Below are 16,253 nucleotides of genomic sequence, written 5' to 3' on the forward strand. Positions count from 1 at the left end.
GCCCGATCTTTCCTGACACCAGGGGGTGCCAGAGTGCCAGATCAGGAGTTAAAGTGCAGTGGACACTGTGGCTAAGACTTCCCCACACCATCCCACTTCCTCCCACCCAATATGCCTGTCACCCATTCTGCCCTGGGGGAAGGGACAGTAGGAATCTCATTATCTCCCATTGTCCTTTCATCCTTGCTTTTCCTCTTACCCACCGCCTGGGAGCCCAACAGAAAGCTGGACAATTTGAATTAACAGTGGATAAATTCTGTGGCCAAAAGCCAGGTATTCAGAGTACAGAGAGGGCTTTTCCAGAAAGGAAGGGTCTTGAGCTCCCAACTGGAGAGCAGCTCTCCTTTCCTTAGCCTTTCTAGGGCTGGGTCTTTCCTGGACTCTGCCTTCCAGCACCCAGCCTGGAGCCCTGGCGTCAGGCAGGGCCCTCATGTGTCCCCTCTTGTATTTTGGAAGCCTGATTGACCGGAGGGGATTTGTGCAGTCTGACACCGTGTTGCCATCACCCATCAGAAGCGATGAGCCAGCCTGCGGAGCCAAGCCCAACGCCAGCATGGTAGGAGGCCACCCTTGAACTGGGCTCAGTACTTGCCACCCGCTGGCCTGTCTGCCCCTCTGCACTCACCTGCCGCCCTCCACACCTGCCAGGACCCTCCCCATTCCACTCGAGGGAAGCAGAGCCGCCAAAGACTTTTTGAGTCTTTTCGTATTTATTTCCTACCCCGCGTGGCTTTCCCCACACTGTGCCGTGGCTGTACCCTCTGCTCCCCAAACTGGGTTCCCATGGCCTTCGGCCCTAGATTCCCCCACCTGATCAGCGGCAGGAGTGACAGGAGGGAGGCCAGGGCCCCTGAGGTGCCCCGGGGGCCACGCTGAGTCTCTGCTGTGCCTGGGCGAGCCCTGTGTGAGTGAGGGTGTGGACTGTGTGTGACGCCTCCCAGGTGGGGAGCTGGCGGGCTCTGCTGAGCCGGGGTCCAGGGGGTGAAGCAGGACCAGGGAGCAGTGCACTCTGGACAGCAGGCCATGGGAGAGCACGTCTCCTTGGGCTGCTTTGGTTTGTGGGCTCCTTCATTCTTTTTGTGATGACCGTTGTTCTTTCTTCCGTTTTTCTTTTTATTTTTGTATGGAGTTGGCCAATAGGCTAGAGCTGGGGCTCCAGATAGAGAGGGCAGAGTTCGGGTGGGTAGGGGGGAGCCTGTGTCAGAGGAAGCCAGACCAGCCAGCCAGGCACCCAAGACCTCAGCTCCTGCATAATTCCTGGGCAGCACACTAGGAAGTGGGGGTCTTGCCCCCTCTCTGCCCATGGAGGGTTTTCCAAGCGCCCAGCCTGGCCCCCCCACCTCTCCCAAGTCAGGTCTGGGGATGGTCAGGTTATATTCATGCTGGCAATACTTGAAACGGGTTTATTAATGCTGGGTATTTTGCACAATTTTATAGACCTCTTTTCTATATAGCATTTTTTAAATGGAAGAAGAAACAAGTCAGCCACATTGCTATCTGTGTAGTACCAGATTAAGGATTATCAGAAGGCAACTTGCTTTTAATAGGTTTATTACAAGAGACCTTCTGGCTGTGAGTGAGTGAGTGTGTGTGTGTGATCACGCGTGCCCTCGTATGAATGTGGTTGGCTCCCACTCCCCCACATCCCCTGGGTTGCCCTACTCCTTGCCATCCCCCTCGGGTGTAAGCCTGCGGTGGCAGCAGCAAAAGCAGCCTGAGCCATAGGGACAGGGAATGTGTGCATTGGTAACAAGCGACCCCTGGGCTCCCTCTGCAGTTCAGCCCCATCCTCCTATTTTTCCCTCCTCCAAAGACTTCAGACAAACTGTGGCTGGGACTCAGCCACCCAGCCCCCAGGTCAGGCTTCCTGCTGGGACCTGCCCAGACAGGCTGAAGCCTGGTCAGGTGGATGGGGTAGTGGCTGTGGGGAGTGCCTGCCATCCTACACGCCACACCCCTTTCTCCAACGTCTGAGTATGAGGCCCAGCATTGGGGGGTGGCTAGAGCATGGGAGCATCAGAGGCCTCCCTCCGGAGAATAGGAAGGAAGGAAGGAACAGGGTGGGCCAAGAGACAAGTGCAGGTTGGCTTAAATCTAGGCCAGAAACTTAGAGGATGTCCCTCTTCTGCTGGGAGCCATAGTTTCTTGTCAAAATAGATAGGAAATTGTCCCTCTGTCCCCTTTCTTGGCCCTTCAGGTGGGCTGAAGCTCTTGGAAAGTGACATAGGAAGTCCCCACATCTTGTCTTTCCTCGCTCCAGAGGCTAGTGGGTCACAGGCAGAAGTGGCAGCCACAGAGGGTCCCCTCCGGGAGAATGAGCTTCATCCCAGCCTCAGGGCCCTGGGCCACGCTGCAGTGGCCTTAGGAGGTGGGGAGGAAGCTGGCTAGAGGAGGGGACTCCTACCTGCCTTTTATTTAAGCCAGTATCCTTTGTTCCTGTTTGTAATAAAATTTTTGTTTTTAAGAATTAATTTGCTTTGGTTTGGTTTTTGTTTGCTCTTCCTTTGCTGAGGCCCCAACTGGCAGCCCTCTATTCTTTCAGCCAGACTTGGTCTTTCCTGGGGAGATGGAGAGAAGGCCGGCAGCCCAGTGATCTGGCTACCATTCTCCTCTCCTGGCTGGAGTGTGTCTGCTGGAGGCAAAGCAGAGGGGGCTGCCGCTTGGCCCCCACAGGCGTGTAAGAAAAGGCCATCCTGTCCCCTCTTCCTCCTGTCTACCTCCCCTTGCCTCGGGGGCTTGAAAACCCCTAAGTTCTTCCTTGTTGCCTTTTCACTCTGATTCCCGGTGACTACTCAGCTAAGAAAATGTTTATAAGACAGTAGATTCTAGATTGAGAGCCAGAGCCTCCTTTGCCCCCACCCCTACCAGGGCAGCAGAGCCCAGCCAGACAACTCATAACACTGGCCCACCTCTCTGGTATCTCCCCCAGGAGGACACCTGTCAGGATTTTGCCATCTCCTGCACAGCCTGAGGGGAGCTAACAGGCCTCTTTGCAGAGGGTTAGCTGGTAAGACCGTATCTCCCCCGTCAGCCAGCACTGCCCGCTCCCCTCACACACCATCTCATCCTCATCGCATGCCTCACCAACCCCATGGAGCCCATTCATCTGTCTGGTGTGTGGTGTGGTGTGTGTGCTGGCGCCGGTAGGGCCCCCAGGGTTCCCCCTAAGCAGAAGGAGTGGGACATGGGGGCAGGGCTAAGAGCCCAGCCCCAATCTGGACTGAGGAAGCAGCTTCGTGCAAAGCAGCTGTCCAGCTGGAGCAGGAGGTGAAGGGTGAGGTCGGGGAGAGGATGGTGCACCTGCTCGGAGGTGCTGGGGCCTGTTCTGGTGGTGTCCTGGTGTGTAGGGGCCCTCGATCACTAACACTTGTGTCCTGGCTTTCTGTCCCTGCTGAGCTTTCTCTCACCTGCCCGTTTTCTCTCCTGCTTCGTTGCCTGCTGCCCAAGCCTTGGCCCTTCTGTGGGGAAGAGGCAACACCTCTCCCCACCGGCACCCCTACAGGCTTCCTCCCTCCTCCCAGTCTTGCTAACCCTCTCTCTTCTCCTTCTTTGCTGTCCTGCCCGGGATCTCCAGTATGTGCGGGGGCTTAAGGACCTCCTGAGGACCGCTGCTCTCTGCCTCTCCAGGAGTGGCCTGGGGGGAGCCAGGCACCCAGCACCTCCACCTGCCTAACCTGTGGCCCATCTGCCACCGTCTGTGCCTACAGGGTCTGCCCCACTGTGTGCTCTCTAGGGCCCCCCATAGAAGGCAGGGGCTGGCCTCTTTGCCCTGACCCCTACTCCATGCCAGCCAGAGTGTAGAAAGCCATAAAGCAGCTGTCAGCACAATGATGTAATACTATGCTGAAACTCGCCCTCCCCTCCTCCACTTTCCTTCCCCTTCCCCAGATTTGTAAGTTGTCAAGACTCTAGGAATCCTGCCTTACAGCCTGCCCACCCCCAGAATCAAGCATAGCCTTAGTCAAGCCGAGCAGGTTTCTTCAGGAGCCGTCTGGGGTGTTGATGACGCTGCTGAACAAGTTTGGTGACTGTTCTAAGCACAGCTGGTTTGACACTGTTCCCACGGCACCCTCACCCCCACCCCCCAAAGCAGGTAGGATGTAAGGAGGGTGCTTGTACCCTTTGCTCCAGGCACCAAGGGACTGACCTAGCCCTGAAAGTCCCATGTTCTTCAGAGGAACAAAAGGAAATGGGGCCAGGCCTAGGAAATCTGCTGAGCCCATGGCTGGGGGCTGCTTGTCTGCTGTCCTGTACCTTTTTTAACCAAAATAAAGATTTCCCTCTTCTTGCCATAACCTTGGCTGTCTGGTGCCACCTTTACTTTGGGGTCCAAGGGGTGGGGCCTGTGCTGAGTGTGCAGGATAACACCTGGCTTACCCTCACCGCTAGCTTTGTCAGCTGGTCATTGCTGTTCTGGAGGTTTTTAAAAAGTAGAGCAGTGAAACCAGAATGACACAGGCAGAGTGGCTAGTATCATCTTTACTCTGTTCTTCCAGAACTTCTGGACTCAGTTCTACAGACGTTCAAGCCTTGGCTGACTTCTGAACTCAGAATGGTCCCAGCCCAGGCTGGGACAGAGGGTTTAACTCCACACCCCTGAACTAAGCCCAGCCCAGAGTAACAGTCTCATGGACCCTTCCCTCTCTGCAGCTGTTCCCACATCGGGATACGTGCTGTGTGCTAAGAGCTAAAAAATAATTACAGCGGCCACTTAGCACAGGTTTGCCAAATGCCAGCCTCGTTCTTTTCCCTAAACCGATGAGGAAGGCGATGTCAGCCTTTTTACAGATGAGGGCACTGAGGCTCAAGAAAGGCACGAGTTGCCCAGGGTCTCCCAGCTGATAAATCCAGAATTTGAGCCTGATCTCTGCCCCGACCTCTGTCCCTTCTGCACCACACAGGAATGAATGGGGGGGAGGAGCTCTCAGAGGGAGGAACCCTGAAATTAGAGAACGTTGTTCAGAGCTAGCAGGGGGCTTAGAGGTGATCTGTGCTGGCCTCTTCTTACTAATGAGGAAACTGAGGCCAAAAGGCAGGAAGGGACCTGCTCAAGGCCTTATAACGGAGCTGGGATGCAGTCCCACACGCAGACCTTATTCCATTCTCCTTCCAATAATACCATACTTTATCCTAGACTGGAGAGGTCTAGGACATACAGGATACTTCAAACAGCGGTGCCTTGGAGAAAAAAACTCAGGATAGCTGAGTCACTTAAAAGTAATCTAGTATCTCTCCCAGAGGCAACCAACTAGTAGAGTGAGTTCTTGGCTGAATAACTGAGCTCTTGTTCACAACTAACCAGGGGGAGAAGGTGCCGTAGTTTCCTCTAGTCACCTGTTTAATTTGATCATTCTCAGACTGAAAAAATTCCTAGGAAGTTCTTTCTGGAATCTAACCAGAGTGCCTCCTGCTGCAATCAGAGCCCTGTCCTGTTATCAATGAAGGTAGGTAGCAACTGGTTGCTGCCATCTCTATGCCACAACCCTTCAAAGCCTGTTATTATCAGCTAAGAAAGATTGGTTTCCTATAGGACCAGAGGCCTTGATCCTGCTGGTAGCATGGATGCTGTATAGAAGCGGGGGAGGTAGCAGGCAGGATGAGAAAAGCCCCTTTGGGCTGCAGCCCCAGCTCCTGTCCTGCTGACTCAGGTGGCTGATGGTGGAACTCGATGCCCTGCCAGGGCCTGCTGCCTCCTGTCTGCCTGGGCTCCCGGACTTGGGAAATGGAGGCCTGGAGGCAAAGGGAGGTACCTGAGACAGGAACTGAGTCAGGATCGACAGGCCAGAGCGGGCAGGAGGTGTTAAGCAGCCTGGCTCCCACATTCATCCCTGAGCTTCCGCAAGGGAGGGGAAAGAGTGAAGAGGCTTCCTTTCCCTTGCTCAGTGCTGTGCTGAGGGCATGGAGCTTGTGGTGTGAACCACCACCAGGTCTCCTGGCTTGAGTGGTAGGAAGGGAATGCTTCCTCTGGGACAGAGCAGCTCCAAAATTCCTAGGCCTACCAGGCCCTGCCTTCCGGGTTTCTAGTGTTCTGGGATCTCCAGCTTTCCCCCAGGACTTGGGAAAGCCTGGGCTGGATGACTAGTACAAAGGAAGGTCCTTGAGGGCCCAGGGCCTGCATAGGTCAGAGGAATGTCTGAGCTGGAGAGGGAGGAGGCAGCACTGGGTGAGTGCTTCTGACCATTAATAGTCATCTTTCCAGCTGGGCAGGGTCTGGCTTTCAGCTTGAGGCCTGGTTTGGGGCCCTTCCTTATTTCATAGAAACCAGCTCCATGTTAGTGCTTGGAGTGTATATGTTTATAATTCTAAGATTGGATGGATTTTTTCACATGATAGTAATAGTTACCATCGACTCTACTAAGTGTTTTCCATCAACTCATTGAATCCTCATGAGCCCCATTTGATACTTAGGAAAACTGAGGCTTATGGAGGTTAAGTCACTTAGCCAAAACCACAACAGCTTGTAAGAACTGAACCCAGGCCGTCTGATTCCAAAGATACTACGCCATTCTGTCTCTCAGAAAAATAATACACATTCCCCATTGATAACCTGAAAATAATAGGAAAATCAGAAGGAAAAAAAACACTTGAAATCCCACTACCTAAAGGTATGCTCTGTAAATTTATATTTTAGTGTATTTCCTTTCCATCCTTTTCTGTGTCAGTAATCTGTTTTAAGCAAAGCTTTCAGGACGTCAAGTCGAAAATCCCTTCTGCTTCCTTGGAAAACCTGTAACATCAGCCCAGACATGTCCCTACTTTTCCTTCAAAGAAGCAGATCTCATTTTTGAGCCTCAGAGTTCTGGCCTAAGCCTCCTTCCAGGAGGGGATGGTGGGTGTTCAGACACCAAGAAGAACCAGGGAGGGACAAGCCTGTGAAATGGTCCTGGTTCAAGGATTAAATTGGCTGGATCCCAGTGAGGGGAGCCCCACCTGTGAGCCCCGTCTGAGCTTTGGCTAGGCGTGGAGCAGAAAAGCAGGAACCCACCCTCATAGGTGCAGTGCCAACAGCTTTAGGTGAAATTCTTGGCTGACACGAAGACAGCACCCCAGCAAACAGGGACAGAAGATTGGCAACAGAGAAGTCTCCATCTCTGAGGCCTCTGCCAGGGGTCAGAGGTGAGGCCATGGTCAAAGGGAAGGGGCAGGGAAACTTCTGAGAGGCAGGCTTGGGGAGGCAGCACTCAGCTGGGACTGCTGCCCTATAAAACGAAATGGTTTGTCATGGCCACCTCCTTTTTCTCGGTCCCGTCTCTCTCCCCAGTTGCTAGTGTCCTCCCCTGGGGAATCAAACTGGGCTGAGCACCCAGGTGGCCTGCTTCCCAGACTCTGACAGAGGGCGGGCTGAGTCAGGCAGGAAAGTGGGACAGCCAGTGAGCTGGGTCCTCACCCTCTGTGAGCCCTACTGATACATGACGGCAGGCAGCTTGGAGGGAGGAGGCAGGTGACCAGGCGCGGAGAGGCTGAGGGTAAGTCCTCAGACAAGTGGCAACAGGCCACCAACTTGAAAGGGAAAATTGTGCTGCAATGGGGAAGGTATCCAAAAAACCTACTGAGTGACTAATTACAAAGGCTGGGCTGGAGCGTCAGAGGCCGCTCGTTAAACACCTCATTAAGTGGCACCCTGAAAGCAGCCACCTGTGCATTCTGGGAGCTCAGAGGGGACAGGACCCTGAGGGGGCGTGAGGGGCGGAGGATGGAACCATTTCAGTTAGACTCAGGAGAACTCCTGCCTCTCACTTCTAAATACAGCCTAGAGCTCACAAGTCAAAGCCTTGATGGAAGAGAAGCCAAACTTAGTAGCTGTGGAAACTTGAGCAAATCTCATCCCTCTCTGAGCCTTAGTATTCCCATCCCTACAGTGGGAGTAATATTCACAGTCCTGCCCATCTCACAGAGACACAGCTGGGATTAAGTTAGATCATGAGTATGAAGGTGCTTGGGAAACTACAGCCCCACCTAAACAATGAGTTATCTCACCAGAACCAATGGAGGAAACGTACCTGGCAGGATTCGGAAGGAACCCCATCCTCCTGCACCTGGCTTTATGAGCTCTGCCTAGATCCACAGTGGCCAGGTAAGCTGACGCCATTCTCAGCCCCTGGAAGGACACTGTGAAGGAGGATCTGATTTGAGAAACTGGGGCAGCTACCTAATGTGGGCACCCATTAGGTAATGGAAGCCCTGAACAAGGGGGCAGCCTGAAGCCTGGAAAGGTGTCGGTGCAGGTGGGGCCAACGCCCAAATTTCTCCTGCTGACTGTCCGGATGACTCACCCCCACATCCCAGCCCTTTTACCTTTAAGGAAGAGCCGGAAAGGGTGGCGGGTGGGGCGGAGAGGGAGGCAGGTCCTGGGCTCTAGTCCCGCCCTCTGCCCCTCCCCACCCTCCTCTGGGCCTGGCCTTCCAGCCAAAAGGCAGGCAGAGAGCAGGAGAGGCACAGAATCCTGCATTGGTTCCGAGGCAGCCAGTTACCCTGCAGCCTGTCGTCTGTCCCCAGAGCCATGGAGAGAGCCAGTCTGATCCAGAAGGCCAAGTTGGCAGAGCAGGCTGAACGCTATGAGGACATGGCAGCCTTCATGAAGAGCGCCGTGGAAAAGGGTGAGGAGCTATCCTGTGAAGAGCGCAACCTGCTCTCAGTGGCCTACAAGAATGTGGTGGGTGGCCAGCGGGCTGCGTGGAGGGTTCTGTCCAGCATTGAGCAGAAGGGCAATGAGGAGGGCTCGGAAGAGAAGGGCCCGGAGGTGCGAGAGTACCGGGAGAAGGTGGAGACTGAGCTTCGGGGCGTGTGCGACACGGTGCTGGGCTTGCTGGACTCCCACCTCATCAAGGAGGCCGGTGACGCTGAAAGTCGTGTCTTCTACCTGAAAATGAAGGGCGATTACTACCGCTACCTGGCAGAGGTGGCCACCGGTGGCGACAAGAAGCGCATCATCGACTCGGCCCGGTCGGCCTACCAGGAGGCCATGGACATCAGCAAGAAGGAGATGCCGCCCACCAACCCCATCCGCCTGGGCCTGGCCCTGAACTTTTCTGTCTTCCACTATGAGATCGCCAACAGCCCAGAGGAGGCCATCTCGCTGGCTAAGACCACCTTCGACGAGGCCATGGCTGACCTGCACACCCTAAGCGAGGACTCCTACAAAGACAGCACCCTCATCATGCAGCTGCTGCGGGACAACCTGACGCTGTGGACGGCCGACAACGCCGGGGAAGAGGGGGGCGAGGCTCCCGAGGAGCCCCAGAGCTGAGCCGCGCCTGCTACCCTCCCTACCCTGCCCTACCCACTCGAGTCCCTGGCTCCTGGCAGAGAGGACTTGTATGGGGTGGGAGGCCCGACCCTTCTCTCCAAACACTCTGCCCCAGCCCAGAAAGGCTTCACAGAGAGGAACCAGCAGAGCTGAGGCCACCAGGAGCCAGAGGATTCCACTATTCATGCAGCTGTCAGGTGCTCCTGACCACTGGTCATCCCACCCAAGCCTGCTCTCTGCTCCCCCACAGGTCCCACCCCTGAACCTGGCCACTTCCTCCCTGCCCCAGCCCCCTCCTGCCCCTGCTGCCTCTGGATCTTAGGAAGTGAGGAGTGTCCCATCCTTGTGGCTGAGAACTGAACTGTGTGGCAGAGGCTGGAGAAGAGGGGAAAGAGAGAGAGTGTGTGTGTGTGCCTGCGCAACGCAGCGAATGACAGGGAAAGCATGTCTGCTGGGTGTGACCCTGTTTCCTCTCAATAAAGTTCCCCTGTGACACTCCTGTCTTTTTTCTAGTTATTGCGGAGGGACGGGACAGGGATTGGTGTATGATTTACAGAGACCTTGACCTCCCACCTCCCATGGGGCTGGATATCTGGCCCGCAGGCAAGAGTCCGGAGCCAGTGACTCCAGGAAAGAGCTCAGGGGTCCAGCTCTCTCAAGCAGGGTGGCCCCAAACTGGTCTGGTCCCGGGAAAGTCAAATGAGCACAAAGGCGGCTGGGAGGTTCCTCTGCCGGGGCACTGGGGCCGGACGGAGGCTGAAGAATTGAGACCTGAGGGGACGGGAAACTAATGAAGTTTCTGGTGTGAGGTCTGAGGACAGCGACGCAGGAATACGCTGTAGTGAGCTGCACTGAGCACCCTAGATTTTAAATTGGGGAAGAGTCCCGTTAGGTGCTCGGATCCATGCGGAGGGGAGTACGACCTGGAGCAGGGGTATGACGTCGCCATTAAAATCGGCATTAAATACCCCGCAGCGTTCGTGGATGGGGACAAAATGAAATGCGTTAGCGAGCAGGAGGCGCAACCTGAGCAGGAAGAGCCGCGCGAAGAGGGTCCGGTCTTGGCCGGCCATGCCCGCCACCTCCGCTGCTCGGCTCCCAGCATCAACTCGCCTTGGCCTCCGGCCACTTCCCAAGACCCCGCCTTCAAGCCCGCGGCTGGAGGCGGGCCCGAGGCTAATATTATCCAATCACAGGAGGGATCTGCTCAGGAGCCTGCCCCCGGAGCCTGGCTGGCCAATAGGGAGTGAGCGGCGGAAAGCGTGCGGGGCGACTTCCCGCCGCTCGCCAGGCCCCGCCGGCTCCCTGACGCGCTGCCTGACTGAGGGGCCTCTGCCGCCCGCCGAGCGCCAGGGGCGGCGCTCTCCCGGTTTCACTCGGACAAGTTGCCACCCGCCCGGCCCGAGAGCTCGGCATCCTCAGAGCAGCGGGACGGGGCGGGACCGTGCGCAAAAAGCAGTCCCCGCCCTTTGAGTCATCTGCTGAACCGGCGGTGCCCGGGCCGGCCGGATGGGAAGAGTCGGCTGGGAAAAGACCACTACGGCGTCCCCACCACAGTCCCGGCGAGCCCAGGCAGCGCTGAACTGGTGGCCAGGAGGCTTGGATGTGTCCCTGAGTGGCTTTGCGACCTTGGAAAAGCCATCATACCTCCCTAGGACTCAGTTTCCCCTTCTGTATCATAAGGGGCTTAGACTAAAGACTTTCTAACGAAAAATGGGGAGTTAAAACTGCCTGGGTTTGACTTCCAGCCTGCCTTGGTCAAAGCTCTTAACCATGCTTACCTTCTGTCCTCATTTGTAAAGTGGGGATTAAAAAATAGTACCTTCCTCTTAAGAGCTGCTATGAAGTTTGAGAAAATAAATGCATGTAAAGTAGACCATGGTACATATTCAGTACGTTAGCTATTATTAATCCTTCCGGCATCAATAGTCTAAGATTTATCCAGCATATCTGTGCAAAAGCAGAATAATCAGGCCCAGTCCTGAGGAACAGCTTTACTGCCAAAGCTGACCAGTATGCCCACTGGGTCACCTGAGAATATGGCCCAAATCAGGTGGTCACGCCTTTACCTGGCAAAACTGGGAAAACAGTCCAGCCTCACCAAGTTCTCCAGAGTCCAGTTTGGTCACACCCATGGGACCCAAAATTGAAGGGCTCTTATCAGAGCTACTAATTCTACAGGGGAAGCTGGCAGGACCACTCTGATGCTTTCTGGGTTCCCTGTTTTCTCCTCTCCTTTCCCAGAAGGGTGTTGAGTTTCAAAGTTCCAAACCAGGCAGAGACTCAGTGAGAGGGCAAGTGACACCCCCTCAGCTCTGGAAGTGACCTGGTTTCTCTTACCAGACAGGTCTGGTGACTTTCTCTTAATGGGGTAGGTCCTGGGAAAGGAAATTCTTCTTTTCTCTCAGCATTTGACTTTTGCCTCCTCCCTCTGTACCACTCTTGGTTGCCCTCTATGGGGAAAGAAATGAACTACCCTAAGGTAGCGTGTTGGTGTCGACAGATTTCAAAAGCAGATGCTATGGATTGGAATATTACCAAATCAGACAGCTAGCTGTGAGCTGGCTTAGGCACCAGCTTCTGAACTGGGTCCCAGACCTTTTTATCTAAAGCTTTCTTTCTTACTGTTACCCCAGGGTGGGGTCTCAGTGACCATTTCTTGCCATCTTTTCCTGGCCTAAATTTGACATTTAAAATTTTTTAGCCTTACTGTTAATGGATGTGGAATTTCTTTTGGGGTGATGAAGTGTTTTGGATTTAAATAGTGGTGATAGTCGCACAACTTTGTGAATCTATGAAAACACACTGAACCGTACACTTTAGAAAAATGTATTTTATGATAGGTGAATTATATCTCAGTAAAAAAAAAATCAGTCCTTTCTTCCTATAGTGTCTCTAGCAAGGTTTTCCTTCTAAATGCCTAGAGCCAGGTTTAGTGCCAGGTCCTCTTGAAAGTCTCTTAAGAGTTGTATGGGGAATATTTGCAACCTAAAATTTTCTAGGGAAAGTATGTACTCTTCTTTCTCTTATATGTAGTTACTTCAGAGAGCAAAGTCCAAGTTGGCTGTGTAGATCCACAGGAGCAGGTGTTGGAAGGCAAGGCATTGAGGGGAGACACACACACACACACACACACACACACACACACACACACACACACACACACACACACACACACACCCACCCACCCACACCCACACACACACACACACACACCCTCCAACTGCCTTTTTAGGAAAACCTGATTTCAAATGCTTCCTCCAAGATTGCTCTTCTAAAAGTGCCTCACTCACGCTTCTTCCTAGAGAACAGAGTACAGTAATAAGGGCACCTGGCCTCACCGCTATGTGCCAGGCAGTTTCATACTTTTATCCTCACAGCAATACTATTATCATCTTTGTTTTGCACATGAAGAGACTGAGGCTCAGAGCAGCTAAATAACCTAATAACCAAGGTTATACAATGACTTGTGTGCCTGGGGAGTGGAAGGAGTCTGACCCCAAGGCCCACGATTTTTAAACTACAACAGCTGTTTTCAGAGGGTTCCCCCAGAAGCTGCCATAGGGCAGGAGACCAGTGGTCAGGGTTTCCCCGGTTTCCACACGCATTGGCTAAAAGAGCCACACATATGTCTGTTTTGTATATTGGAGTTTCACGAGATAAAAATAAATTTGAAAAGAACCACCTTATACTATGCTGCCCTGCTCCTTTCTCAGACTTTCTAAGAACCAGGAAAGACTTCTTACTCTACTTTATCTAAAGCCACTCCAGGGTCTGGCAGAAAGGGATTGTCTTAAATGAGAAAAACCTGTATGGTTGACCAATTTCCTGGCTCATTCACCAAGATTTCCTTAACCTGGTTACATCCTTTGTTCCTTTTCAATTCTTCACCCTGTTAACAGGGTCTCAGCTGTTCCCCACATCCCTGCTGTGCGTGGGAGGGGGGATGGGGAAGGCAGGTTTCTGCAGGGATGGTCTGCCTCCTCTCACAACCCCCCAGCCCTACCTACCCACTGAGTCAGGAATCAGGAATGTCTGTGGGGGCAGCAGACAGGTATGTCACCCTGGGGGTGTCAGAGGGCTGACTCATCTCTCATCTCCACCCAATCTTCTCCTTACTGCTCTCTGAGAAATTTAACTCTGTCTAGAGATAAAGGGGAGAAATCCAAGACTCTGAAAAGCAAAATGTCTTTAATCTATGGCTATGTACAGTATTTAATACACCAGATTATTGAATTCAATAAATATTTGTTAAAAGAGAAGGAAAGACTTTCCTTCTCTTTAGTCTTTCTTCCTCCAGACCAAAGTTAACCTGAAGTTTCCTTGTCTGACTGTGGAGAGGATTGGTTTTTAGCTCAGAGTAGATTATGTGACCACTGGTATGACTTATGAGTTTGCCCAATATCCCTTCTTTGCTGTTTCTATGACTCCACAAAGCGATGTGGAGACTCCAGGATTAATATACAGGAAGAGGCAACAATCCAGTGTGAAGGGGAGCACCAGGCAACATTTCTTGAAGCTGTTTTTCACAGTAAGCTCACTGCTTTAAATTTTGTTTATTTGAGATGACTTTGAAGGGGCCTCTCATCTCTCTCCTCCATGACTGCTTCTGGGTTTTGGGTGGGGAGGAAAAAAAGGTAAACTTCACTATGTATGTATTCTAATCCAGAGCATTTTACCAGTACTCACATTTTTCACCTCAGCTGAGCTCAGAATCCCCAGCCCATCTCATAGTCCCTCAGTCGTAGGCCACCTGGACACCTGGGTTTCTGGGGCTGCCTGGAGTTGGCTCCCTGGCTGGAAATGGAGGACACAATGGGTTGGAAATGAGGCATCTGGCTTTCCCCTATTCTCAGCAAGCCTGATGCCATTGAGGTATGTGCTAATCTGGGACTCTACCTTCTAAAGGGGAGATGGGGAGATGAGCAGCCTGGACCAGGCTGGGTAAAGGCTCAACAGCCAGGGACAAGAGAGAAGAGGGAGAGGAGGGGAGCTACTCAGCTTGATAGAGAATTTCCCTCCAGGATTCTGAGATAGTTTGGCCTCCCGGCTGCTTTCAAAAACAGGTTGGTCCTTAGTAATGCTGGGAAGTCACAGCCTCGTCCCTCTCAGGAGCCTTGAGAAATGACAAAGAATCTCTCAGATCGACCTTCCCACAGACCCTAATGGGATCAGGCTTCCTATTCTCAGCCACTGTGTCTGAGCATTTTGCTAATTCAGAAACAGCTGAGAGCAGACTGGCTGTGCTACAGCTCTGTGGGCTTTAGGGTGTCACCCTCACTCCTAAGCCTCTTTGCCTGGACTGGAGGCCTTTCCAATTAGATGTGGTCTCTAAGTTCCAAATGCTATCTCTCAGTTGTTGGGGGTCCCCAGTTCAGAGCCAGGAAACGCGTATCAGGATGGTTTCCTCCCTCCAGAAGTCATTCAGGATTGCCAAGTGAAGTCGTGTGTGTGTGTGTGTGTGTGTGTGTGTGTGTGTGTGTGTGTGTGTGTGTGTGTGTGTGTGTCTATCGGGTACAAAGATGTTAATAACACCACTATTTACAACAGCAAAAAAGATTGGTAACGACTTATAGGCTAACTATGGGAATCTGGATAAGCAATGTTATGGCTGTACTGCAGAATATTATCATGTAGACATTTAAAAGGTCTTTATATTTTTAATTACATGAAATAATGTTAACTGAAAAAAGCAGGCTACAAAGCAGTAACATACCCCATGTATATAAATGCTATAGCTATCCCTCCAAATGTGTAGAAAAATAAGACTAAAAGATAAAACACAAACTGTATTTATACATTTGAATAGGAAATTTATTATAAATTATAAATATTATTTGTGTGGTGGGATTATGGGTGACATTTTCATTTTCCAAGTTTTTTACTTCTCTATTTTTATCAGGAAAAAAAGAAATCTTAAGGAGGGAAGGGTATAGCTCAGTGGTGGAGTGCATGCTCAGCATGCACGAGGTCCTGGGTTCAATCCCTAGTACTTCCATTAACAAATAAAACCTAACTACCTCACCCCAGAAAAAAAAATTCAAAAATAAATAAAAGTCTTAAGGATGGTTGTCATATGCCAGCCAAATTGAGGATGGTTTTTCTCTTACCCTACAAACTTCACACTGAACAGACCTCACTTGGAACCCAGATGCCTCTGCTTTTCTGCATTAGCTGTCCCCTCCCCATGACAGAGGGAAGAGAAAATCATGTTGCTATCAGTGGGAGGTAAACAGAACTCCATTTACCAGAGGAGAAGACAGCCTTGCTGTCACACCAAGGCTGGAAAATAAAGTCCTGAATATTTCCATCCTCCACTCCATAACTGCAGAGAATAAATGCCGAGGGCGCTTGGATGTGAGGCCATAAAGTTCTAAATGACGCCTTCCTTCCAACTGGTGTGCTTTGGTGAGAGCTGGGGCCTCCGTGATGGCGTAAGCATCAAAACCCATGACCACAACTATCGGTACTAGTTTCAAAAAGGGCAGCATCCACCCTCATGCTCTAACTGGTGAAGGATTTGTCCAGCTGCCTGGGCGTCAGGATTCCTGGGCTCCAGTCCCCATAGGTGACTCACAGGGAGCCCCAGGCAGTACCTCCTGGCCTCAGTTTCCCTGGCTTGCACTGGTGATCGTCCCCACCAGTATTAACAACTGTGTGTGGTGTTAATAGGGTTAAGGTGCTTTGAACTCCTCAGATGAAAGGCAGGGGAAACAGCACCCAGTTATTATCCCCCATGCGGCCAGGCGTGGGAGCGGAGGTTGGCTGCTTTCATACTGTTCCAGCCTGGGGAGCCTCCTCATAGCCCCCCACTCTTCTGCTTCCTGCTCTGGAGGCCAAAACTGGGAAGCAAAGCTGAGTCACTCAATCTCAATGCCACTTCAGAACAGTTTTCCAAGTTGAATTCTCCAACTGCCCAAACCACCAGTCATCTGTCTCCCCCTTGATTTATGATAAAATAATACCCTACACGTGTTTAAATTCTTTGCCCTGATTGGCTACAAAT

General features: G+C 52.2%; 2 protein-coding genes across 11 annotated transcripts in view; both read left to right on the forward strand.

Moving 5' to 3' along the window:
• ZDHHC18 (zinc finger DHHC-type palmitoyltransferase 18) overlaps positions 1 to 8,286 on the forward strand; it is a 30,427-nt gene extending 22,141 nt beyond the window's left edge. The window contains exons 8-10 of one of the 10 annotated variants that reach the window (XM_032495590.1): positions 457 to 556; positions 5,358 to 5,444; positions 7,981 to 8,286. In XM_032495590.1, coding sequence (XP_032351481.1) covers positions 457 to 556; positions 5,358 to 5,444; positions 7,981 to 8,115 — 322 coding nt within the window. In that variant the 3' untranslated portion in view covers positions 8,116 to 8,286. The other 9 variants (XM_032495597.1, XM_032495595.1, XM_032495596.1 and 6 more) reach the window with 9 other exon arrangements.
• Positions 8,287 to 8,404: 118 nt separating this feature from the next.
• SFN (stratifin) lies at positions 8,405 to 9,742 on the forward strand. Its single transcript, XM_006173683.3, has one exon. The coding sequence runs from the start codon at positions 8,501 to 8,503 to the stop codon at positions 9,245 to 9,247; it is 747 nt and encodes a 248-aa protein (XP_006173745.1). The 5' UTR covers positions 8,405 to 8,500; the 3' UTR covers positions 9,248 to 9,742.
• Positions 9,743 to 16,253: the final 6,511 nt, after the last annotated feature.

Source organism: Camelus ferus, chromosome 13, assembly GCF_009834535.1.
Source record: "Camelus ferus isolate YT-003-E chromosome 13, BCGSAC_Cfer_1.0, whole genome shotgun sequence".
In the NCBI taxonomy this organism is placed as follows: domain Eukaryota; kingdom Metazoa; phylum Chordata; class Mammalia; order Artiodactyla; family Camelidae; genus Camelus; species Camelus ferus.